General features: G+C 42.3%; 1 protein-coding gene across 1 annotated transcript in view; it reads right to left on the bottom strand.

Annotated features, from left to right (window-relative positions):
- Positions 1-4,329: 4,329 nt before the first annotated feature.
- Positions 4,330-27,982, bottom strand: part of LOC104337785 (chondroitin sulfate proteoglycan 4-like) — a 46,633-nt gene continuing 22,980 nt past the window's right edge. The window contains exons 6-10 of the mRNA XM_075411148.1: positions 24,423-24,621; positions 20,788-20,919; positions 14,325-14,497; positions 10,499-10,682; positions 4,330-9,994 (exon numbers count right to left, since the gene is read on the bottom strand). Coding sequence (XP_075267263.1) covers positions 7,941-9,994; positions 10,499-10,682; positions 14,325-14,497; positions 20,788-20,919; positions 24,423-24,621 — 2,742 coding nt within the window. The 3' untranslated portion in view covers positions 4,330-7,940. The remainder of the gene's footprint in view (positions 9,995-10,498; positions 10,683-14,324; positions 14,498-20,787; positions 20,920-24,422; positions 24,622-27,982) is intronic.

Raw genomic sequence — 27,982 nt, 5'->3', positions numbered from 1 at the left:
ATATTTCCTAATAGGAAAATAACCACTTCCACTCCTCTGCGGAAACTGTAAACAAGAAAATAAAATACCTTCTTGAGACGCTTGCCAGATCACCTTTGGTATTTCTTAAGCACGTGCTATCCATGTAACCAGTTGGATGATTTCCCCATACATCATCCAAAACACATTTCCACCTACAGCTGCTCTTCACTTGCTAGAGAAAGGCAGTTGTAGTCTCAGTGGACTGTGCACTGGCCACACAAACAACTGGCCTCGTCATTTTTGCTGCCTTTTGTTTATATCAATAGCTAAGAAAGAAAAAGGTCTGTCTGTCACATCATCAGAAAAGGGTGTGAAGAAGGTAGGGCAAAATATATTTTGCTGTTTATTTTAAACTAATATACAGAGTTATCCATATGTAGCAGGGTTGGTTTGTGTATTCCCAAAGCAATAAAAGCTGGAGAAGTTGCCAACAGCAGCCATGCTATTCCTTGAAATACACTTATCTGCTCCAAGAGCTTTGGAGTTGCAAAGCCTTTCAACCATCTGCAGTACCAGAAACTTTCTGTTCCAAAATCTATGTACTGGAACAGCTTCTTGTCAAACTTTCCCATAAAGTAAAGAAACATGTATTGGTGACTTGTGACCAGTGAGCATTAAACCATGTACCAGGTCCATAACAGAGACAAGTAAATCTCTCAGGCAGTGAGATTTGTCTGAAGAAAATGACAACATCCACAGCTGACGACATAAACTGTCACTGAGGTAATGGGCAAACCTGGTTTCAGGTATGTACATCCATCCTACATAGATTCTAACTCTAACACCTGGGAGGTGATGCACTATTTACAACTAAATTATTACAAATACTTCTGGCAGAGGCTCTGATTTATGTATGTACTTATATATCCTTGTTCTGGATTTGTGTTTCTTAAAAAAGAAAAAAAAAGGAAGTTCAAACTGTAAAGCAGAACATGGGTATGTCTAGGTTTCTCAGCAAAGTACTGCTCTCTGCTCACAGCTGCCAGCCTGAGAATTTCCCAGCAGGGTGAAGTGGGGAACCAGTGAAACCAGTGCAGAGCTCCACCACCGGACAGCCCCTGAGCACAACTCCTCCTTCTGCAGGTGCACTCACCAAGATGCAGGAGAGGACCTATCCCTGAGGGCTGAGAGGCCGAGCAGAGTGAAGGCTCTCGCCCTCCGCGTGTGACGCAGCCTGGTGTGACACGGAGCAGGCTGCCAGGCACAGCACGTGCTGCTGCTGAGCTGGGTGTTGGGGGAACAAGCAGCCGCTTCCCCAGCTGTGGCATCACCGAGGGGCATCACGAACCCAATGTTTTAGAAACTCAGGCTTTCTGGGGACTCAGAGAAATGGAAATAGGTATCATGTGTCTTTAGGTGTAACTTGTGGGTTCAGACTAGAATGGGCCACAACACAGGTCAGCGGTGACCAACCATTACCACCCTGTTCATTCTTGAGTGGCACACACAGAAGTACTGGGCTTCTGAGGGCAGATACCATACTCAGAAACAAGGACTGCCAAAGAGACATCTCAGAATCCCAGAAATTGCCACAACAAGGAAGGCTAAATGAAGCTAAGTCCTACAACCAGCAGCAAGGTGATTTAGGGAAGGAAAACAGGCAACCTCTCTCACTGATCGTTACACTGCAGCATTCCTAGCAGCATGTAAGACCTGGGATGGACAATACAGATTGACTAAGAGATGCTATGAAGTAGGCAGTTGTTTATTCTTCTAGCTGATTCATCCTGCTTCTGTTTACTTCTACACCTGGTCTAATCTTAGTCCTAGAGCTGCTCTTCACACAGTATTTTGTGCAGCCACGTGTAAATGAGTTCAGTCCTCAAGCCACTTTCATTTCTTTCAAGGACTAAGCTCAGGTCCATCTTTATTTGCATTAGTTAGTGCTCAAAATCAAGACCTCTGTTGCTTTACTTCGAAATACCTTTCAGTGTTTGTAGAGGGATAGATTTACCATTAAACATTAATTGCGATTACAATCAGTCAAAACCTCAGACAAGTTCACCCTGTTCCCTTCTGCACTTTGACCAAGACACTAAGAACATTTCAGCTCTATTTTTAAGGCAATATTCATGCCAACAGACTTTCACATCAGAGTTCCACCCTAGGCAACTCGGCTCAGCCAGACTGGGCGATGGTTATATAAGGAAGGATTTTAGTGATCTGACCCGATGAATCCCCAGAACTGGACTTCTTGACAGGCAGCCAGCCACCTTTGTCAGCCAACATTCAACATGTTCATGCCACAGGAGATTTACTTCTACTAGATCTCCTGCCAGCTGCAGAGGGAAGCAGAAGAAAAAGCAAACAGAGCTTCTCAGTCTTGCCACCCACCCCAAGCACAACTCTCCCCTACAACGGGAACCAAACTCACCATCTTGATTCTTCCCCTTCCCTCTCTCTGGCAGCGAGGTGAGCTCCCCACCAGCATCATGGATCATAGCCCACTTCCCAGAGTCACAGCCCAGCACATCACCTCTGCCTTTCAAACAAGCCCGTGGGTCTGCTTTCAAATGACCTTCCCTTGAGTTTAGAAACTCCATCTAACCCCAAAGCACTTGTCTGTCCCATCGTCCTACCTTCCCCTGCCTCTCTAACCAATCTCTGCCTCAGCAGCCCCCGCTAGCAAAGCAGCTTCCCTGGTGCCTTCACATATCTCAAACCGATTTCAAATGTGCCTCTCCTTTACGGACTCAATTTCATTTACATGTACTTGAATATGTATTTGTATATGAAGTACAAACTTGTGATTCCTCCAGTGGTTTTTTATTCTCTTGAGAATTTCCTCATCAACGTGCTTTCATGTACCACACATAAAAGTTGCTATGCAAGGTGAAGTTGTACAGTGCATCAGCTGGAGCAAATCCCTGTGATCAGTCACACACTATGAATTGCAAGTATTTGTTCTGATCTATTGCCTGCATTCTTGCAGGAAGTTCTGACGCTCAGTCCCATCCCATATCAATGCTCAGCCTGCTCAGTCCCCATTTTTTTCTAACAGCTTTATCAGACCTGATGCCCCTCTCACTGTGATGGCATGCAAAGGTTTTGCAGCTAAAACCTTAGTTTGTGAACAACTTCATGTCTAAGTAGTGGTTACCAGCACGTATAAAATAAAGCATTACCCCAAAAGTAATCAAGCAGCAAGACTGGAAATGAGGAAACGATCATGTAAAGCAAGCATTTCACCATAGTCTCCCTACAGATGTGAAACTATGGATTTCACCAGTTGCAAGGAAAGAACATTTTGTTCTGGGACTGCATTTGGGATATGCAAGCTCTGGCAGGAATTATTTAGCTTGAAACCAGTGAAGATAAATTAACAGAGTTTCCACTGAATACGCCAGGACAATTATTTTCAGCCCATTTAAAAATATTCACTGAATGTACTTCAACATCAGAAGGACTGACTTGAAAAAAATGGTACAAGCAGGACGGAGGCCTGTGGCTCAGGACACGTGAGTAGATTCACTGCTGCATTTGGCCTTGCAGATAGTAACAGGCTACTGCAGCAAAGGCTGTAGCTGGCCCTTACTAATATCTTAACAAGAGGAAAATCAGAAAAAGGTTTGCGACCATTTCTGTCCTCTTTTCTTTTCTTCCCAAACCAACGCCTCCCGAGTTGCTGGGGGACAGGGACACGACCCCAAGACTGAGCGCCGCTACTGCTGACAGAGATTTCTGTGCTCAGGATGCCGAGTCACGGCGTGGCGGAAGCTGCTCCCCCCAGGCCACCAGCATTTCTGACATCTCAGGAAAAAAGTTCCTCATTCAAGTTACAAGAACAAGTACAAACCAACCAAGTTCTAACAAAAAATCAAAATCAGGTCGAACAATCCATTTGGCGTGAAGCTGGAGTGTGTATTTTTGATTGAGAATAAAAGATGATCTGATGAATTTTAGAGATTAAAAAAATCAAAGTTCTTTTAATGACAAAACAGCACTATTGTATTAACATTCAAGAATTTGAAATTTTAAAATCTTCTAAGCACATGCAGTTAAATAACGGAAAAACATACTGCAATAAACCCAGCACAGTCCTGTTTGAGTAGGTTCAAACCAATGCACGTGTTCTGATGTTACATTCACGCAAATGCTGAACCATTATGTCAGAGGCACAACACTGGGCACACCACAACAGCGATCTCAGTCCATGTGCAATTTAAAAAACAAACACCAGAAAACCTGGAAGAATGCCATTAATGACAGTGGGATCCTGTTGTGTTTCTGCACCAACTGCAGGACTTTACAGGTTTTCAAAGAAAGCACAAAAACATAAGTGTGTGGATTACAAACAAAACACTTTATTGATTTTGTACATGTTTTCAAGGCACTTTCATGCTGCAGTTTAGAACTCCATCTGGTGAGAAGAGGAATCCTTCATAAACGCCATCGTCACTAAATAAAACACACAACTTCAAGGTTAAGTGAAACAACCAAAAGATTCAAATCAGATCCTGACCATAAAATACGTACATTCCTGGAATCACAAAAAGAATCCGTAAGTACAAAATGCTTTTCTTGGAGATTTTCTAGATTGTTATTTAGGAAACCCAGGATGAGGTTCATCCCAGAGTGTTTTTACATCTCAAAGCTGGACTTCCAGCTAAGCCAGTGACCTCAGCTCATCCAGAGACGACTCCTCTCGCCTATATTAAATATTTATGTAAGAACACGATGAACTGTCCTCTGCCAGAGACTATTCTGTGTTGTCCACAGGGAAAGCTCACATTAATGCACACAGATTTATTTTTTTTTACTAGGGAGTCAGGGTAGGATACTACAGCAAAATCCGTATGTAGTTATCAGTTACAATATTACCTCTGCCTGTTGTATGAAACCCAGTAATCGTGGATACAATATACTTATATCCATACAAAGTTCTCATCAAAGTATTTCGTAATATGGCAGGCATTTTGGCACAGTTGTCTCACAGCAGCACTAACTGAGGGAGAAAACTGAATGCTGGCACACTTCACTGATGAACTAGGCACTTAGGCAGTTCTCATTTTAAAAAAAAAAGAAACCAAAACCCACCAAAACAAAAGAAATACCCCTGATGCTTTAAAAACTGAGCCTAATGCTCAAAATACAATTCCATGTACATTATCTAGTTGAAATGAACATCTGTTGTCAGACAAGAGCATTTTGGCAGCAGATATCAAGAGTTCAGCTGATTACACTGAGGCCAAAAAAGCCAGCGCAAATTCTACCACCTTTTCTATACTTTTCATGTACAATTTCTTGCTCAGAGCATGCAAATGCTGAAACTCAAGAACGCCCATTCAATTGTGGAGTTATAATTGCATTGCTGTTTTTTTTGACTCAGTCGCTATTAAGTCGTGGTCTTTTTTTACCGTTGCCAGCACTACACCAGCCCTGTGCTCCACCTCCACTGCACACTGAGCACCGCAACTTGGGGCACACCTGTCCTTGTAACATGTTTAGCAAAATCTCATTAAGCACACGTTTCACTTCCATATTTCTGCTCAGCCTGTCACAGGTCCACAGTGTGGATTTTGTCACCAGATTCCATCAGCTTTCAGCACTGCAGTATTTTGGTACCAAATTCGAGGCTTATCGCTTGGTCTCCCCACAGGTACTAGGGCATGCTGCCTCTTTTGCTGTTCATAGGAAGGTTTGAGTGCAGGGAAATGCAAGACAGGCTTCTTTAAGTGTCAGCAAAGTGCTGGATTATAATTCCTTACTCGTCCTTGGAGCAAGGCCTTGGAGAAGGTGTATAGGGATCAGGCTCCTGCTGCCAGCTACACGGCATCGGAGGCAGGCTGTAGCTTACAGCTGGGATCTGGAGGAAGCTACTGTCTGCTTGGTGTTCATAGAAGAGGTCTCGGCAAATGGCACAAGATGTGCAGCTGCTCTTCCACAAATGATGCTGGGGTATCCCTGTGGTGACTGGCAACACCACCTCTCTGGCTCAGAGTTTCTAAAAACAGTCCCAAAGATTTTCTTTGGAAAAGCAGAAAAGGTCTGCAATGCAGGTCTGCATCCGTCCACCTGAGACTCCTGAGGACCCCAACCTTTTACTCCAACCGCACCACTGGCATTCAATGTTGCTCACGCTGGCAGCAGGGAAAAATGGTAATGATAGAGAAATAAAAAATGTCTATCAGGGTTCAAATACACTTTAATTTCAGTACCTAAATGGCTCGTCTCTTTAGTCTCTAGTCCTCCACTAACTTGACTAGCTGAAGATGTGGCTTGCATATTTTCCAGTGACATGGGCTACTGTCCTTGAAGTGGGCTCTGACAAATACATTGCTTCAAAATGCACCACAGTCACAGCTGACCGCGGCAGAGGTGGCAAAGAAGAGAAAGATTGCCCCCACTGCTCCTGTGTTCAGTTCCCAGAACACAGCAGTAAGCAGAGACTTAGTCTGACCCCCCCCCCCAGGTGAAAATTTCCCATAATTGAAATGAGTAGCACCGAGGATGCTGAGGCCCACACATCCGTTCTATGAAAGTGAAAACTGCAGTACCCAGGCTCAAACAAAAACGGTGTTCCAGCGTTAACGGAGTGCAGTGCTGAGACTGCATCCTGACACTGAGCACAGTGTTTCTGCTGAGAAGCTACCAGGAAGCTACAGCAATACAGAAGTACAAAAATAGCTGAGAGGTTCAGTGGTTAGTAAGACACTGGTTATGATCACAGCACCATTCCCTTGAAGTCAGTTCATTCTCTGAAGTCAACAAGAATTTTGCTGTTGTCCTCAGTGGAAGACTGGACCTCAACCGGAGACCGCATATCACTATTGAGCTTGGATTTCCAAAAATATAAAAATATTCCCTTTACAGGGAAATTATTGCACATTTTACCAGAGCAAAATTAGAGTAGGTACTACTTGTCATAGTATGTAAGGTACATGTGTTCAGTGTTCTGGCAGATGAAGGGTAAACTGTGAAAATCCAGAAGGGATACGTACTTCCTTGCAGGATTGTTTCTGTCAGTAGCTCCACAACACACAACAGGATGCAGCAGAGGACTTGATTCTACTGTCATCTGTTTGAATGCCCAGACTCCAGAGAGAGTTGTGTTTGCTTCACTGAAGGCAGAATTTAGCCCTTTGTCAGGAGCAGGAAATTTTGATATGCACTTCCAAATATAACCTAAGCCTAAAGATAATTCAGCAGACAAGCTGACTGGCAAATACACAGTTTTTGCCATGTCAATCAGAGGTCATGGATGCATTTTACCACTCTGCGGACATTAAAGACTAGAGTTCCGTATCAAATGAGGAAAAAGAAAAACAAAAGAACAAACAACATCTCGCAGTATTTTACCAGAATCGCTTTATACTGTCACTGCTGTACTACTATTGCTGAGCTGAATCCTAGATTTCCAGTTCAGCAACCTGGATGAACACCTGTCAGAATAATCACAGCTTTGTTTCTTTAGTACTGGCCTCTGAACAGCCTCCAGGTCAACACGACATTATTGAGATTAGTACCTTGGCAATTACGTATAGAAACAGTTGAAAGTTCTTCAAACGAAGTGGTGGCTCAGGAAAGAACACAAGACCTTTACAGCAAACTTAGTTCTTCAAGAAAAGTAATTATATTAAAAATATATAATCCATGACAGAACATTCTATTTAACCCTTGTCATGGGAAATTAAAAATATTGCATACACAGGTGCACTCAAAATCTGCAGGGCCAAATCTTGCACTGAATCAAGTGGGAATTTTGCTGAAGTATCAACTGGAAATCTTATTTTATGGCACCGTAACCAGTAAGATATTTCTCATTATTATTATTATTTCACAGGTATTTGGATTTCATCTAATAAACAGTGCATCACTTGACCTATAATAAATAAGTGTAATAAAGAACAAATTATATGTCAACAATGCATATTCTCTTTTCCATACTACATCAACTAGCACGACAAAACTGGCCATAACTACACCCAGTACTGACTGCGCTTCAAAGTTGGGTTTGTTTTTCTACAATACTGGATTATTTCAGGATCAAGGTTTAACCAGCTGTTTTGCAGAGACCGTTCTACAGTCGGAGAAACCACTGCAGGAAGCATCTGTTCATGCCTTGCTGCCACGGATGTTGAGGCTGTACTTCTCTCAACCCCCGTCAGGAGTGGAGTCACTGTAACACTGGGTACAGTCAAGCTCCGTTCCAGACGTCGATCTGGACTACTGAGGACTGCATCAGTTTGACTTTGGACAAGCGGTTTTGTCTTCTCTTTCTTCTGACACATTAGCAAAATGCACACAGAAATAACAGCCACAATGAGCAGCACAGACACCAGGACCAGGGGTATAATGATGTACCAAGGGCTGCTGCTTTCACCTGCCTGCCCTCTGGGACTCCTGGCACTAACCTGGGTTGTGCTCTTAGTCCCTGCAGATCCACTTGCTCCCGTTCCCAGATCTATCAATGGATCTTCCTCATGCAGATTTCCCCAGCGATTCTGCCCTGGCCACATCGTTGGTCCAGTCTCCTGTGATGCTTCTGTAGGCTCTTCATTCTGAGAGGAGGCTGGTGCCTCATCCTTTGAGGTAGTGTGAATCTTTAAAGTGGTCACGCTGGTAATGGAAGGCACTTCGGTTGTAAAACCCTGCACAAGTGAAGGACTGTATGGCACGATGGAATACGGAAAATAGCCGACAGCAGGCTGCACAGCATCTGCCCTGAGTATAAATGTGAATGAGTCATTTAACACATCGATGCCCGTCATATTCGTATCTATGTCTAGAAGCACGACACCACTATCGATGTCAGCCTGGGTGAATGTCTGAATATCGTCGAACACTGCATCATTCACAAACCTTTTCTTTACAATCCTTCCATGAGACGGGGGCACTATCACTTCAAATCTAGGATTACTATTTGTCAAATTAGCTAGCTCAGAAGCATCCAGGTCACTGCTTCTGAATTTATAAGCTGCATGATTTGAAATCTGCATGTCAGGTACAACCTGTACTAAAGGCTTCGCTGTGATGTTCAGCACTTGTCCTGTTAGATTGCCTTCTGCAGTGAAAAGCATAAACTCCAGTACTTCTTTGGACGCAGTGAGATTTGTCAGGTGGTAAGACAGCGTTCCTGAGCACAAATCTGTCTGCTCAAATTTAGTAACCTGCTCATTCCCAATCATCAGGTACCCATATTTGGGCGGCTGAGTTAATTCATACATGATATTAGTGCTTTTTCCATTTGTGACAGCTGAAAGCTGCACACTAGTAATGGTGACAGATGTCTGGCCCTGTGGAAGTGCAACATTGGTAAGGTTGACCAGGACAAGAGCGATTGGTATGACTTCAAGACTGAACAGTTTGTATAAAGGGCGATGTTTACCATCAGTCACACAGAAATAAAACACCCCAGAAGATGGACTTCCATCCTGTACAAACCAAACTTTTTCACTGTCGACATCAGCTTGTGTGAAATCCTTTATAGAGACACTGAGATTGCTTTTCATTGCGAAATAACCATTATTGGGATTGCTAACAATGCTGTATTTGAGCTCGGCTGGGGCATTATCTAGGTCTTCAACTTTCAGATTCTCTGACCCCAGCACTGACACATCTCCCTGCAGGACTTTCAAGTGCAGCCTTTTAGTCTTCAGTTCCGGAGCTTGGTCATTAACTGGAACAACACTGATATTAAACATCTCTTCTAAAACTTCGCCATGGGGCTTTGTTGCTGACTTGCTCTTTAGGTTTAACCAAACAGCAAAAGTGAAATTGTCGTTAAGAGATTCAGAATTATCATGTACGTACACAATTCCAAATTTGTTCAGTACGTATTGGGAGAAGTTAGGTTTTTCTTTGGTGATGTTTCTTTCTCCAACAACAATCATGCCGTGTTGGGGTAAAGACACAACCTGATACCAGACTTCATACATGGAGCGCTGTACCTCAGGTAGCTTAATCAACAGATTTGAAGCATCTAAATTTGTTTTGTTGATTAATACTCTACCTCCTTCCTGGACTATGGCACCTAGCAGAAAGGAAAACAGAATGTTAAAAATTGACTATTTTATAGTTGCAATGTTTACAAAATTAGATATCAAACATTGATGATGCTCAGAAAAGTTTCTCCTTAATGAGAAATCCTTGATTTCATATGTCATGGCTAAAAATATATTACCACTATTTTTAAAATACTGTTACACATGAGTGACAAGACCTTCTATTGATGCATACAATGACATTAAAGAAGTATCAATATCTCAAAGCTTCTGACAATATTTCCACCTACTATTACAGGAAAATGGAGAATACTCGCTACAGCAGCAGGAAGGATCAAACACAGGTAGTTAATCTCATTTTCAAAGATGCAGTGATGCAGTTTTCCAAGCTACTATCTACACTACTTTCTGTGACAAAAGTATTCTGGCCATTTGCTACTGAAAAGAAAGCAGCCTTTGTTTTTTCACATTTGTTCATTGGAACCCTGACAGATCCAAACCAATCTGGAGTCTAAACAGTACAGCATCTTTACCTGTATTTGCCAGAAGATGACTGTTCTGATCGTGCCTGGTAATTTCGTAAGAAATGACAATACGGAACATCTGGAGGTCCAGAGCTGATGGTGGAGAGGAGACAGTAAATGTAAAGAAATCTTCTGCACTCCAGCCAGCTGACTCGGCATGTAAGTGCTCATACATGATCACACCTTCATCCACCTGTTTCAGGTAAAGAAAAGCCATAGGAATAAGAGGAGAATTATTCTAAACACAGAAGTGTAAGGAGAGAAACAAATCTTAAGAACACTGTTCAACAGAGGCCTCTGTACTTATGTCCACGCACAGTGTATACGTAACTTACATTGAGATTGTCTTGCATTTCTCTTTCTCTCAAGACAGACTTTGTGTTGCCAGACAAGCTTAGTTGAAGGTAGGTGAAATGTTACTGGGCATGAATATGCAGTAAAGGCCTTATGTGAAGAACAGAGATGTAGAACAATGAGAAACTTATCTCAAACTAGCAATGGTAATGGTGAACAGGAGCTCAGCTAGACTGTATCTTTAGTGAATCGGAGTATCATATGTCTAGGGTTTTTGTTTATAGGGATACCAGTGGACTCATGATCTGGAAAAAGCATATGAAATACTGAAGGCTTGAAAATTACTTTGATACAGGTATTTCATGGTGAATAGCAAAAGATACTTGATAAGAGACTACGGAAACCAGAATGAGGTGCAGCGACCATTGAAATATACTCTTGTTTATAACCAAAGACCTGATGGGATTACTTAATGGAAAATTTCTACATCACAACAAGAAGAGGATTCCTAAGAAACAGGAAGGAATCTGTCTCATCCTATACCTGCCTTCACTGACCTTGCACATAATCATACTCCAGAGAATCCTAGCCATCCCACCATGAGGATTTAAACTTCAAAGTACTGCAAAATACTGTAATAAATCTTCAGAGAAACACATACTTCTACAAGATACAACCATTTATCTCTTTAGGCCCCAAAGCAAAATGCCAAACTTTCAGATTAGTATACTCATCAGCTGGAACTACAGACGAACTTTAAGACCAATACCACGACAGATTGGAACTGCCATAGGATACCTCATAACTGCAAGACTAGAACACTTACTAAATCCCATCCAGTAGATTCAGCATCTGATCTGCTTGAGAAGACAGCTATACCTCTTCAATCTTTGGCAACTTTCCAGGCAACTACTGACCTGGCTTGCATCTGTTAGTTTATAATTGCCAGAGGGATTCCCGTCTGAGATGGTGCTGGTTCTAAGTTTACCACTTGTAACACATTCCACACAGCTTGCAGATACCCTGAATGAACTCATTAGCACACATTCCTATCACATATGGTTGAAAGGTGCGAAAAAAGAAAACAAAAAAACCCCTGCCATTTCACGGATGAAACAATTTAGCAGCATAAAATCTGAGCTATGGTTACAGAGAGAACTGATCCTGTAATTACTGCAACAGCCCCCACTGAGATCACTAGGGAAACAGGGCTTTCAGGGTTGGTTTTCTCAGTAGCCTCAAACCATTCCATCTTACTGTCTAAAAAATTCCGACTGATGTGATAAAATCCTATAGGCACATCTCCAGGTTTATGCTTTCTCTATACTGATTTAATTCTTAATGGCTATCATAGGACAAAACAAACAAAACTGGCAATAGAAGGATATGCTCATTCAGGATAACTTTCTAAAGCAAGCCTCTAGGAATTCAAGTTAGAGAAAGCAAATTTTTCTAACAAGAACCAGCACAATATGCATCCTTTAAATTCAGCAGTGTTTTCTATCCATCTTAACAGGATTATTTTTTTTCAACTGCAAGATATCTGGGCTAAGAGAATGGAATTGGTGAAGATTTCTGTGTTTACCTCTGTAATGACTTTAAATATAATGAAGAAACTGTGGCTTGCTGCATAATGAAAACACTTCTAAGATACCATAGAAAACTACCGGCAGAGAAAAAAACCCTAAACATCAAGTCAAAAACAACTGTGTTGTTCAAGTGTGTTTAACACACAGTTAAATTTTCTTATACTGGCTGAACAACAACTGTCTGTGAAAAAAATTCTTGGAATGCAATAGTGATTTCAATTCTTCTTTTTCTTTTTTCTCTTTGGCAATGAAGCAATGAACCACAGGGCACAGGGAAGAGTTCACCACCATAGCAAAAGTGCTAACTACTTTTATTAGCTGGCTGCATAGTACTTTTCAGAAGCGAAATTTCAAGTTCCACAATACAGAATGAAGTCAGTGAAAACCCAAAGAATTAAAATAACAAAAATATTTTCAATTCAAATCAGATTTACAAGCTGCTTACTACAAAACAGAAATTGAATGTCTTATTCTCCACTACTTGGAGAATATACAATGTTTCTAATATCAATGTCACTTTCTCACTGATATTTAACTTCATGTGGCTACAGCACTCTACACAGTGAATGTTTATTTAGGATCTACTTTCTCTTCCTCATATCTCATTTTCTACCAGAATAAATAGCAAGCTGGTTAGGTTAATTCTATCTTCAGTAAGTCACTTGACTCTACTTGTTTGAATTGAAAATGGCCAATACAAATACCTCTGACAAAGAAGAAAAGCATATGCAATAGTACAGCTCAAATCCTTACACAATTTGTGAAGTTCAAGGTAAAGTTATCTATACATTAGTAAGAACTAAAGCTATAGAGAATGTGTCATGTTCTGACATGGCGCTGTCTGATAAACATATGTCAAGACCATAGCCATAGGCAAAAAGTGTAAAACTTCAAAATCTTAGCTGAAAGATTTTCTGTCTGATGTGCTTAAATGTTTCATCTAATGCTCACAAAAATCACACATTTTAGGAACAGAAGGGAACAGTGTCATTATACAGTTCCTCTCCCTCATAATGTAAGACAAAACTCAGCAACTATTGCAACAAGACCAATAACAAAACGTTATTAGAACATAGTTTTAAGAGAAACATTCTGTGTTCATCTTGATTTATAAAGTTCACCACAGTTCTTGGTCAGGTTGTTTCAAAGTTTGATGGTAACTAATAAAAATGTCAACTTTTTTTCCAGGTTTTATTGGTCAAGTTTCAATTTCCAGCCAATAGATTTTCTTATTCCTTCATATACTAAATCAAATAGCCACTTTAAAAATCTGTAAACGTAGATTCAGACCAAATTATCTCTTAATCTTTCCTCCAGCAAAGCTGGAGCTCCTTTTTCTCCCCTGCTTAGATTTTCTCAAAATAATTTACTGCATGCAGAGCACACAGTTACATTCTGATTCTGCACACAGACATAAGACATTTATTTTCAGTTGCAAAAGAATGTTTTCCATCAAGTTACATGAGCTGCCACGTTTTAGTCATTCAAGTATGAGACTCTGTATCACAGTTAAGATTCTTTAAACACTTAATATCATAGCCAATCAATATCACACCCATGTGGACTGTGTACAGCTGAAATGAATCTGATACTGGGACTTTTCATAGAGCAAAAGGCTACTCCTTCTGCCAAGAACTAAAGGCTTCCAACCTCGGACTGCTGGTTAATGGCAGCAGAACAGCTCTTCTTGAAAAATACTGTTACAAGCAAAACAGTGGAAATTGCCAAGACCCTGCTAGCATCCAAGCAGAGGGGAACAAAGGCTCCTCTTGCGTTCATTACTAGATGCCAGATATTTAATGATACAGCGAATCTGAGTGATTTGCACTGATGGGTCACATATGCCTGGTTACTTAACAGATATAAAGGGAACAGACAAAGAACAAGCAACTGAGATGCCCTTTGAAGTAACAACCTACCCCTGAACTAGTTATTATACAGTAAATGCTTACCATAGACTGCGTAAAACTGAGGATTTCCTGAGTGGTATTATCAGAATTTATTCTGACCAGCCTTCCAAGTTTTGGGGAAGTTACAATCGTAAAAGTTATAGTTCTGTTTCCTGCATTGGTCACATCATTGGTTACAGCTTTCAGATCATGTTGTGAAATAGATTTCCTGGAACCTAAAAAATGTCAGTTATAAGTAACACAGATTTGCAACAGCAATTTTTCCCAAAGGGTAAGTTTCTTATGCACAACTCACCCTCTCATCTAGGTATTCTACTTAGCAGTTTAGTGACGTTTCATAAGATCAGCAGGTTTACTCTTTTGCTAGTTACCTTCTAGTTACAACTCTTCCACAGCTTTTTTTAATCAAAAAGCCCATCAGTAGGATGTACCTTTATTTTACAAATGCAAAAACTGAAGTTCTCTTCAGCACATGTAATCACTAAAAACTAGCTTCTGCAAAAACAACCCAAAGTAGGGAACAGAGCATGTATAAGAAGCCCTGTTCCTATATTACATGTCTAGAACTGAATTCAAACTCCAGCTGAAGTCACCATTGCTCATGTTGCCCACAGAAGGCAGGGTGGTTTGGCAGGGAGAAGCCTTAACACAGCAAAGTTTCTAGTGAACACACAAACTAAAATCATTATCCGAAGCTTGAACCACACTTTATCGATATGAAAGATGATCTTCATTAAATTAAATTAAAAAATAAATACTGAATTAAACAAATTAGGAAGAACATCACACAACAAATAACTATCTGAACTGAAACAATGTATTATTAAGATGGATGGAGACTGAGGGGTAACAACAACCTTTTAATACATAGCACCACACTAACCAGTACATTAAATATTATGAAGAACATAAAGAACTTTCCAGCATTTAGTCAAACCAAAACAATTTTTGATGTAGCTGTGACAACACTAAATCTGTAATTTTCTAAAAGAAAAAGAAGTTTTATTTGGCTTCTTTTTGATGCACTGTTTCATGGTACATACTCAGCAAACTAAATCTCATGTTTAATGACACTTTCAGAGGAGCAATAAATTCAGTTCCCATAATCCAGTTCCCTCTACCTTCATTTCTGCCTCTGTTTTACATTTTCGTTTTTTCTTGAGCAACTAGCTTTTATAGGTATCAATACATAATTTCAGATACTAGCAGTATATATCCTTGAAGTCTGAATCATCACTCCATCCTCAATAAAGCATAATGCTTACACAGGAATAACACAAAATAACATGTTTCTGCTACAATATTCAGAAGAAAAAATATGGCAAGCAGACTGAAGAATGGAGATGTTTTGGAAGTGATTAGTAACGTCAGGATTCTGCCTGTGCTCTTGCTCAAACCACATCTACTTTGAAACAGAGTTGTTACAATGAAATGAGATCTTCTGGCTCTGCCCCTTTTCCCTTTTTACTTTCCAATGCCTCCCCGTGTCCATACTGCTTTGAAAAGCGAAGCAGTCCCTCAGGTCCATAAAAATTCTCCCACACTGTATCTAATTCAAAAGGTCTCCCTCCTCTTCCTCTCTCTTCTTCTCCCTTTTTTGCGTGACAGGCAGAGAGGGAAGCGTGACCTTGTGTCGTGTGTACAGCAGATGTGGTCGGGAACGTACAACTGAGAGCAACAGTTAATCAGACCACATGTATCTGCAAACACGCTTATTTCTCAATGACCTCCTCGTTATGCAAATCACACCTCATTGCCTTAACAGACTAAGGCAGAGTAACTCTCAAAAATGGTCACACTGTAGTGGTGGAAGCTACTGCTCCCTTTTTTTCACAACCATACGAGGCTATCGCAGCACTGTCATCAGAGTACAGGGACACATGAACAGAGGACATGTGGCACCAAGCCCCCGTTTGTTCCTAACAGACCTGATCTCACTCATTGCACAGCACAGGCTGAAATATAGTCTAGGGCCACAGACAACAAAGTCTCTCACGCTTTCCTGTAAAAAGGGATCCTCCCCCAAACATAATCTTCTCCTTCACCCACTTCTCTCCTGAGACTTGAGAACCTTTTCCCGCACCCACAGTTCTGCTGTGGTCTGACATCTCAAAAGGCAGAGGAAGGTTATTGGCCAGCAAACAGACTGGGTGAAGGAAAGGAAGTGAGAACACTGCTAGTTCCCACACACGGGAACAGAAAGGTTGCAAAACCAACCCCATCCAAAAACAGGGGAAAGGAACAGGGACGGGAGGAAGACACACAACAAGGATGTGTGATGCAGAGTACAGCCAAGCTAATCCATACAAGTACAACACAACAGCGTAAGGCCATCATTGGTATCTGTAATTTTGGTATCTACTTTTACTGCCTACATTTAAGATTTGGAAAGGGCTTTGGCATGAGCATTCTGCCCATCACTGCTGAAGAGTTATGAATCATATCATCCAAAGACTGCTTAGACAGCCCTGCTTCCGTATACCTACAAGACAGGCTGCCTCTCCTTCTCAAAGAGCAACTCAGCTCACTCCTTTTTTGAGCAACTGCTTTCCTGAAGAGAGCAAATCCTCATACTGTAGGTATCTAGCATACATAAGGAGCAAATCATGTATCTAGCAGTCAATTTACTAAGCACGCTGAATAAAACAAACTTCTGTTGCTCAGAAAAAACCCACATAGATTGTATAAACCAATCTGCTATATGCAACACAGAAGAAGAGAGCAGTACAAGCTCCTACAAAATTGCAGAATAATATTCTTGACAGAGTAATTTACACCCAGTCATGAAGACACAGCAAATTCATCACAATATATTCAATTTTTTTATCATGGAATCATAGAATGGTTTGGGTTGGAAGGGACCTTAAAGATCATCTAGTTCCAAGTCCCCTGCCACGGTCAGGGACACCCTCCACTAGACCAGGGTGCTCAGAGCCCCATCCAACCTGGCCTTCAACACTTCCAGGGAGGGGGCAGCCACAGCTTCTCTGAGCAGCCTGTGCCAGTGCCTCACCACCATCACAGTAATGAATTTGTTTCTTGTATCTAATCTAAATCTACCCTCTTTCAGTTTAAAGCTGTCACCCCTTGTCTTATCATTACATGCCCTTGCAAAAAGTCCCTCTCCAGCTTTCTTCTAGGCCCCTTCAGGTACTGAAAGGCCGCAATACGGTCTCCCTGGAGCCTTCTCTTCCCCAGGCTGAACAGCCCCAACTCTCATAGCCTTTCCTCACAGCAGAGGTGCTCCAGCCCTCTGATTATTTTCGTGGCCCTCCTCTGGACCCACTCCAACAGGTCCATGTCTTTCCTGTGCTGAGGGCTCCAGAGCTGGATGCAGGACTCCAGGTGGGCTCTCACCAGAGCAGAGCAGAGGGGCAGAATCCCCTCCCTAAACCTGCTGGCCACGCTTCTCTTGATGTAGCCCAGGATACGGTTACACGTGGCCTTGTTGAACTTCATGAGGTTCACACAGGCCCACCTTTCAAGCCTGTCAAGGTCCCTCTGGATGGCATCCCTCCCCTCCAGCGTGTCGACTGCAGCACACAGCTTGGTGTCATCAGCGAACCTGCCGAGGGTGCACTCAGTCCCACTGTCTATGGCACCAACAAAGATGTTAAACAGCACTGGTCCCAGTACCGATCCCTGAGGAATGCCACTCATCACTGGTCTCCACTTGGACATCAAGTCATTGGCCACAATTCTTTGAGTGCAACCATCCAGTCAGCTCCTTATCCACTGCGTGGTCCATCCATCAGATCCACGTCTCTCTGATTTAGAGACAAGGATGTCATGCGGGACAGTGTCAGATGCTTTGCTCAAGGCCAGGTAGATTACATCAGTTGCTCCTCCCTTATCCACCAATGCAGTAACCCCATCGTGGAAAGCCACCAAATCTGTCAAGCACAATTTGTCCTTAGTGAAGCCATGCTGCCTGTCACCAATCACCTCCTTATTTTCCATGTGCCTTAGCACAGTTTTCAGGAGGATCTGCTCCATGATCTTGCCAGGCACAGAGGTGAGACTGACTGGCCTGTAGTTCCCCAGGTCTTCTTTTTTTCCCTTTTTAAAAATCGGGGTTATGACTGGACTGCCACGACTTTTCAGATATGATGGGCAGTGGCTTAGCAACTTCATCTGCCAGTTCCCTCAGGACCCGTAGATGCATCTCATCAGGTCGCATGGACTCATGCACCTTCAGGATCCTTAGACGGTCTCGAACCTGATCTTCTCCTACAGTGGGCAGTTCTTCATTCTCCCAGTCCCTGCCTTTGCCATCTGTGACTTGGGTCGTGTGGCTGGAACACTTGCCGGTGAAGACTGAGGCAAAAAACTGAGTACCTCAGCCTTCTCCATATCCCAGGTAACCAGCTCTCCTGTTTCCTTCCCGAGAGGGCCCACACTTTCCGTAGTCTTACTTTTATCGCTGATGCACCTTCAGAAGCTTTTCTTGTTGCCCTTGGCATCTCTGGCCAGATTTAATTCCATCAGAGCTCTAGCTTTCTCAGCCTGATCCCTGGCTGCTCGGACAATTTCTCTGCATTCCTCCCAGGCTACCTCTCCTTGCTTCCACCCTCTGGTAGCTTCCTTTTTGTGTTTGTGTTTACCCAGGAGCTCCTTGTTCATCCATGTAGGCCTCCTGGTGTTTTTGCCTGACTTCCTCTTTGTTGGGATGCATTGCTACTGAGCTTGGAGGAGGTGATCCCTGAATATTCACCAGTTTTCTTGGGCCCCTCTTCCCTCCAGGGCTTTATCCCATGGTACTCTACCCAGCAGATCCCCAAAGAGGCCAAAGTCTGCTCTCCTGAAGTCCAGGGCTGTGAGCTTGCTGTGTGGCCTCCTCACTGCTGTAAGGATCTTGAACTTCACCCTTTCATGGTCACTGCAGCCAAGGCTGCCCTTGAGCTTGACATTCCCCACCAGCATCTCCTTGCTGGTGAGAACAAGGTCCAGCATAGCATGCCTCCTCATGGGCTCCTCTATCACTTGGAGAAGGAAGTTACCATCAATGCATTCCAGGAACCTCCTGGATTATTTATGCCCTGCTGTCACTCCAACAGATATCAGGGTGGTTGAAGTGCCCACGAGGACCAGGGGTTGTGAACACGAGGCTGTTCCTGTCTGCCTACTGAGGGCCTCATCTGCTCGGTCCTCCTGGTCCAGTGGCCGGTAGCAGATGCCCACGATAACATCACCTGTCCCTGCCCTGTCTTTAATCCTGAGCCACAAGCTCTTGGTTGGCTCCTCATTCAAACCCAGGCACAAGAGGGATTTTACTTCCCTAGAGAGAAGATTCTTCAAGCTGTCTCAAAACTAAACTTTTCCTGCAGTACTACAAAATGAAACAGGAGACGTTCTTGGTTTTACGTGTTACTAGCCATTTGGCACCATCATTGTTCTAACAGTCATTTCATGATGAGCAAGTACAGCTGAAACCCATTCAGCTCCAGAACGTCTTTCAAAAATCTCATAAAGAGAAAAGGTGAAAAAGCTAGTAATACTTTTTAACACCAGAAAGGAATTTTGCTAATCCGAAGTAAGCAAGAATTCAGAAAAATCTCTAGGCTTACAAGAATACATCTTGCAGTGCTGAAAGAAATATTGTATTTTGCAAACTGGAGAACTGATTGACAGCCTAGAGATTTTGCCTTCTATGGAAGTATGAGGCATACTTTTCCTACAATTACCTTTGCTTGAGATAGAATTCTTGTAAACCCCTGTGCCTGAGGCAATCTTACACACCAAAATAGCAGATTATTAAGCTTCGTAAGTGGATTTATGTGAATCCCATTTATATTGACTGAACTAGAAGATCATGCTGCTACAATCTCATTTTTTGTTGCCTGTGTTTAAGTGGCTTTCATTGCGAGCCTATGTATTGCCAATACAAAGCAGTAAATAGCTCTGGCGAGACTCTGTTAACACATCAACTTCTGCAGGAGTAGGATTTCATTAAAAAAAATACTGAGCTGCTGATACAGCTAGTTCCAAATGCACAAATACGAATTGAGGTTTTCAGTCCTTCTGATTCATCAGTGAGTCTGTGCTGCTCTCCACAACTCAGATCAAACAGTACGAAAGCAAACTAGCAATCTGGCAAGCTTACATGTGCTATTCAGAATCCCATGGACACAAGCTTCACTCTGCTTTTACCAGGCAAAATCACAACCAGCTAAGATACCTCTAAATACAGGAATACAATATATGACTTTTAAACAAATCTGAATAGGGAATGCTCAGAGCTGAAGCAGACAGTCTTATTGTCACACTGTGCTGACGTATTTCACTGCCTATTTCCATGACTCCAAGCACGTGTGCATATCAAAAAGGTAAAGACTATAAAACAATGAAGCAGTACGTTAAGATAACATAACTGTTCTTTTAAAAATCAGATAGATGTTCCCAGGTACAGCTTTCTATAGTTCAGCCAGCTAGCTACCTGACAAATAACTGTATATTATGCGATATTTTCAAGTGGACAAAATCATGATAATCTTTAAAAACAGACCTGGAAAGATTCCGAGTCCTTTGTTCACTTCAAGGCTAATGACTAGCATCCGAGCTGTGATGCTAAAAATCTGTCGAGGTGCAAAGTTCAAACCGTCTGTCACCTGAAAGTTGAAGCCTCCAGACATTGCTCCTGTAGAAAACAAAAATGTAAGTTTATTCTTATATTATTCTGTCTGTCACATCCAAAACACACAAGCACACACTGGACACCTTTTGCTCTTGGCTACAATGAAATATATCCAAAGTCATCCTGAAGCAATTATTGATCAGTACCTTTGTATCTTAATTAGAATTAAATAAATTAATAATGCAGGGAATACCTTCCCAAGAAAGACCTCCTGACTGCTGCTTACAATGAAGGCCAAACATCCCTGAGATGTGAATCAGCAGAGTGCCCCTTCCTTTCTTTCTTCACTAACCCCAGTGCATCTGAAGTTAAACTTGGGAAGACAATGACTCCCAGATTTCCTACTGCTTTTCTATCTTTGGAGGGACCAACGCACTTAAAGAGTCACATTTTGGCAAAGAAGGAATTTGGGGAGAAAACCAACTAGAATGTTCTTTCATTTTGATTTATATTCAAAGGACCGCATCAACTCTCCGGTTGTTTTCCTTGCATCTTCACTCCGTTTCAGCTTTGCTGATAAGTGTATGTTGTCACAGCTTAAACAATTTCAGAGGTTATGTGTACTCCTAATAAATGCACATTTTTTTTCTTTATCTGTATGTACTTTGGCACAAGTGATGGCAAAATACCTCCAGGACTCTGAGTGGATTCCTGTAAAAATACATCTCTCGGAACTGACTTACTGCTTTAAGTAGAGACTCCCCAGATTATTTAATTAGGTAGAAAGAGAGACTGAAAAATTGAAACATTAACTGTTGCAAACAGTTACCACTGCTCTTTCACTTGCTTTGCTCAATTTAGCCATAACATATTGCTACCTGCATATGTATCCTGAAAGTGACAGAGTGCCATGTACTTTAAGATTAGCGCTCCTCGCCTAATTATAAATCACCATAGCAGAAGAATCAGATGTGAGTGCTGAGATTATAGTTACTAGTTCCCCTAGGTGATGCTCCTATATCCAGCCAGGCACTGAAGCAGCTCTGGAAGATCAGGTCATGCTGTTTTTATTTTAAAAGCTTTTATACTCTGATGTTTTCTCTTGATAAATATGCACAGGTGGTTGCACATGTAAAAACACATTGAGGAATCTACTATGTGCCCCAGGTTGAAAAAAAAAATGGCTTACTTAGCCTCACTTTCTTTTTTTGCTAACACAGGTCAACTGCCCAATTGACACAGACATTTTGTCATTGGCAGAGTCAGGAACAAAACTAAAACCTAAAGTGCTGCTTGGATGGAATATGTATTATTTTCTAGCAATTAATTTTTAAAGGCATATCTGATCGGAAGTGATAAAAGGGACACCAGAAAGAGGATTGTAAAAACTGCATTGAACAGACACTGAGCCTTCAGAATCAACAACAGTTCAATTCAGTATTGCCCTAAGGAAAACACTGGCAGGGTTTAAGTGCAGACCCCATACTGCAAAAGCAGGATGGGAGCATCCCGGAGTGAAGTGAGGGTGGGAAAGGCAAGGAAATCTCACCCTGAAAGAGGAGTACAGAAAAGGAAAGATATGTTCTGGTTCTGCATTTATGCAGGTGACAGAACAATCCAGGATTACAGAGGAAACACACAGAACAGGAAAACATAAGAACAAAGAGGGAGATTTGCTACTCGTAGCAGCAGCACAATGTATCTCACAAGACTGAGCAAAGATGAGGGGAAAAATTTATGAAGTCTAATGTTAGAGGCATAAAAACAAAGTTTGGTAGTACTTTCTTTGGCAGCACAACAGACCCTGAGGATGGAGAGTCACTGTCATATACGGATGTAAAACACCTGTGGTGCTGTGAGGAACAGCCAGGGGATGGAAGAGCTGCCTCAGCCAAGAAGATGCTGCTCTTCCCCTTGAAAGGGCTAGAGTGAGCAGGAAGAGTAGACGCCAAGCTCTGGAGAACATGAAGTGGGGGTATTTCCCAAGAGAAGCCAAAGAAGACAGCACACACTAGAATACTTTAAGATAAGGGACAGAGTAGCTGAAGAGAAATGGGGTAAAAAGCCAAATGACAGCAACCAGATACGGAAAGGCCCCAGGACAAGGCTGGAAGCTAGAAGATGAGAGTAACAAGTACACCTCTAGCAACAGTCCAAACTGAAGGGGGAAAGTAAATCAGACTGAGGCAGGAAAAGAAGCAGAATGTTGAAAGTGCTTTCTGAAACACTGGAGGCCATGAGGCTGAGTGGATGGCAGAGCCAGAGCAGCTGCAAGAGCCAACATACGACCTGGGCAATTTTACACTTCAAATTTACCATACAACCCACACTCCCACTCACTGGAAAATGAAATTTGCTGTTCTTTTTACTTTTATTAATCAAGATTCACTTCCTAGGGCTACAGATGTGCATTTGGCCTTTCTGGAACACAGAGTGGACTCATTTCCTCACACTGAGAACAGCACTGTCCTACCACCATAGGAGTTTTTACATGTCAAAGCCTCCCTCGGAACAATTTAAACAGCTTGGCTCACTTTTGCTATGCTCTTGACCTTTCATTTCCTGACCAAATTATTTGAGCAGGATGCTTACAGCTTACCACCAGCTGCTTGTAAAACAATTTCAGCAACACATATGCACTCTGCAAGACAGTGCATCAGAAGTCAAAGCAGTTTAACCTGCACCAAAGCTCATGAAGACACAGCACAGTTCTGGAGTGACTGCTGCACCCAAGGGAGCACTGGAAATAATTACAGCCTGCCTTAGGGCCAGCAAGAGAGTGCTGTACCTCTTCCGTGTCCTTCCCCAAAACTGGTTTATTCCTTCTTCAGCACCTCCTTTCTTATTTCAGCTGAGGTAACATGATAATAGAGCTGGAGCAGAAGAAAAGCAGCTATCGCACTATAGAAGCCCCACATTTTCCGCTGGCTGGAACCCCACTGGGATCTTCATTCCTGTGGCTTCCCAGCACAGCCACTCAAGGATGCATGAAGCTGCCCTGAATTCTTTTTTTTTGCCCACACATTCTCTCTGTAGCAGGAACACAAACAACCCAATCTCCAGCTCTGGCCACTGGCACAAAAAAGTCAATGGTTAAAGCTGAATTCCTTCACATCCTTAAAGAGAGTTTGACATCACCCAGACAAACCATAACTTCACTGTCCAGAGCTGCTCAGGAATAAAACTATACTGTGGCAGGTATCTGAGAGACCGTTGGTCCACAAACAGCTCTGCAAGACAGAAAGGCTTCACGAGATTCTCCGTGACAATGGTCAAAAAAATGGATTTCATATCTCTGAAAGCTGCATGGCAACATTCCCCTACTGCAAACCTGCATTCACAAAGAAGGCTGCTGAACCACTAACACACCCCAGCTTTCTTGCTGAGCGCACATTTTAGTAGACATCAGACCCTTTCCTGTTTAGTTTGTGAGATCATGTACCACACAACCAGTGCTTTGAGATTTTTGTGACTTTACAAGAAGATCTTCAAAGGATTACAAACACAAATATACTGAATAGGAGCAGTATTTTGCTAACAGAGGTGGTATTTTTTAACCCACATACCATTGTGTACAAATACCAGCTGCCCTTCAATTATATGAGCCTGGGTAAAACTAAGGATGCTCTTATTTGGAGAATACTTCAGAGCCAAGTGCCCATTGCTAGGTGGGGTAATGGAATAGACCAGTTCTGACGGTGAAGAGTCCTTGTCTTCTGCACAGAGGTCATCAATAGTTATTTCTGTGACTGAACCCACCCAGACCTAAAAAAGTAAAAATAAAAAAATAATAAACACATACAAAAGAAAATCGAGGGGGGGGGGGGGGGTGGAACCTTAAAGAAAAAGAAAGAATAAAGATTTGTGCTGTGCAACACTACCAGCTATGACAGGTTTCTTTCCTGCCCATCCAAATCTCTGATCATGGACTGGAATAGTTAATGCTGGCAAATGGTTCTCAAAAAACAAGACCACAAAATAATAAAAGCAAACACACCCTAGACCAGTTTTGAGTTCTAGATACAGCAGCACGAGTGCTCTGTCAGGCACTATTCAAACTCTTACAAATACCAAAAAAAATTGTATTTTGATAACTGAGTCAAGGAGCTCCTTTCCAACACATACACATGAATACTAGTGTCATGTACCTCACAGTAGGCAAGGCATTGAATACGCTCTACTTTCAGCAGCAGAAAAGAGCCTGAGCACACAGCATAATCTCTAATACAAATGGAACATTTCTTGTAGTTGCATTATTTCCTTCCAACAACATGTACCAAAGGCTCTGTTTAGTGCACAAACAACCCACAGAGGTGCTCAGTCTAGTGGGAGATGAAGGAATCAACACATCCAACAGCTGCTTAGCACTTTGCAAGGTCATGCTTCCAGACAAAATACCTAACTAGCATTTGGAAAGATGGTATAAACCCCACTACTTAATTTTAGTATTACTCACAACCTCTAACAACCTCGATTTTCACAGACTCTCCATCATCTGTCAGCAAGTCCTGGCTAACAGAGGAGGTCCAAGATAACTGGAGGATCGCCATTCTAACACCCATCTACAAGAAGGGCCGGAAGGAGGATCCCAGGAACTACAGGCTTGTCAGAGTGACCTCGGTGCCAGGGAAGATTATGGAGCGATTCATCTTGAGTGCACTCACTGGGCATGTGAAGGACAACCAGGGCATCAGGCCCAGCCAGCATGGGTTCATGAAAGGCAGGTCCTGCTTGACCAACCTGATCTTCTATGACCAGGTGACTCACCTAGTGGACAAGGGAAAGGCTGCGGATGTTGTCTACCCGGACTTTAGTAAGGCCTTTGACACTGTTCCCCACAGCATCCTCCTGGAGAAACTAGCTGCCCATGGTTTGGATGGGCGTACTCTTTGCTGGATAAAGAACTGGCTGAATGGCCGAGCCCAGAGAGCGGTGGTGAATGGAGTTAAATCCAGCTGGTGGCCGGTCACGAGCAGTGTTCCCCAGGGCCCGGTTTTGGGTCCAGTCTTGTTTAACATCTTTACCAATGACCTGGATGAGGGGATTGAGTGCTCTCTCAGTAAGTTTGCAGATGACACCAAGCTGAGCTGGAGTGTCCATCTGCTTGAGGGTAGGAAGGCTTTGCAGAGGCATCTGGACAGATTGCATCGATGGGCTGAGGGCAGCTATATGAGTTTCAACAAGGCCAAGTGCCGGGTCCTGCACTTGGGTCAAAACAACGCCATGCAACACTACAGTCTTGGGGAAGAGTGCCTGGAAAGCTGCCCAGCAGAAAAGGATCTTGGGGTGCTGGTTGACAGTCGGCTGAACATGAGCCAGCAGTGTGCCCAGGTGACCAAGAAGGCCAACGGCATCCTGGCTCGTATCTAGAATGATGTGGCCAGCAGGAGTAGGGAGGTGATCGTGCACCTGTATTCGGCACTGGTGAAGCCGCACCTCGAGTACTATGTTCAGTTTTGGGCTCCTCACTACAAGAAAGACATTGAGGTGCTGCAGCATGTCCAGAGAAGGGCAATAAGGCTGGTGACAGGTCTGGAGAACAAGTTTTATGAGAAGCGGCTGAGGGAGCTGAGGCTGTTTAGTCTGGAGAAGAGAAGGCTGAGGGGGAACCTTATCACTCTCTACAACTACCTGCAAGGAGGTTGTAGTGAGGCAGGTGTTGGTCTCTTCTCCCAAGTAACTAGCGATAGGACGAGAGGCAATGGCCTCAAGTTGTGTCAGGGGATATTTAGATTAGATATTAGGAAAAAATCCTTTACTGAAAGAGTGGTCAGGCATTGGAACAGGCTGCCCAGGGAGGTGGTTGAGTCACCATCCCTGCAGGTGTTTAAAAAATGTGTAGATTTGGCACTTCAGAATATGGTTTAGTAGGCATGATGGTGTTGGGTTGACAGCTGGACTTGATGATCTTAGCGGTCTTTTCCAACCTATGATTCTATGACTCTAAGTGCCTTTTTTTGTTAGCTTAAAATATGCACAAACTGCAAGTTCCTTCTTTCAAGCAGAAAGGACTGCTATCTGAGCTTCATCTGTATCTCACTGGATAATTTCTTGTTTGGAAACGACAAGCAACAGCCCATTTTACTCTTCAACTTTGCTGTATTTCTTTGGAATTACAGTCAAAAGTACTAATGAAGAACAACAGGTATTTATCTCAACATGAAATTAGATTCCTAATTATTCAATACATCAATCCCAATTCTTTCCATGCAGAGTTTATACAGTATACAATCTTCAGAGCCTGAGCCTCTAAAAACCTCAGCTTGAGATTCAAAACGCATACTGCATGGTCCTTTCCTGTCCTCCTAAGGTCTTAGTACACTTAACAAGTATCTGGTAAGAACATCACATCAAATGGTTGAAGAGGAAACATGATCCTTGACAAAGGGCATTTTACTTCTGCCAAAACCAAAATTCAGCAATCACAGATTTTTCCCTAAGTATTAATTTTACTTTTTAATAAAAACCCTGGAATAAAACCTTTTAAAGCCTCTGGGATTTTTGCCACAACACTTCAACAGAGGGAAGATTTCAGTCTACATTGTGTGACAAAATATGTGCCATGGAAAAAGAGATACTAAAATGAAATTCTATGTTTTCTAATTAGGAAAAAAGTTTGAAAAGGAAGTTGTGTTATGCTTTATAATAGAAAATATCTCACAACCAGGAAATAGCTATTTTCTCCATTCATACATGTATTTCTCTGTAATGTAATCACTACTATCACAGTTCAATAGAAGATGCCACCTAGGAATACACAGGATGAGAACTAATAGCAAAGGCAAACTTACTGAGTGGCACCAAATAAGCACATCAGTGTCACTGGTTTTCTGCTGAGACCCTTTAACTCATATCAGTAGCACTTGATTCAGACTATTCTACACAGAAAATAAAAAGTCACATACAGAATACACAAAAACATACGAAAGGACTATGCAAACATGTTATTATAACTGACTCATTAGATGTCCTACAGTTTCAAAACTTTTTCTGTTACTACAGGAAAAAATGAGCTTTTATCTTCTATAAAGCCAGTGTTTATTTCTATTGTTCCAGCACACACTAACACACAATGCTTTTTAAAGTACTATACACGCTTGAGGTGCTCCATGACCTGCAACACAAT

This window comes from Opisthocomus hoazin, chromosome Z (genome assembly GCF_030867145.1).
Source record: "Opisthocomus hoazin isolate bOpiHoa1 chromosome Z, bOpiHoa1.hap1, whole genome shotgun sequence".
NCBI classification, from domain to species: Eukaryota; Metazoa; Chordata; class Aves; order Opisthocomiformes; family Opisthocomidae; genus Opisthocomus; species Opisthocomus hoazin.
The sequence above is the reverse complement of the archived record's forward strand: the minus strand, read 5'-3'. Positions and strand labels throughout refer to the sequence as shown.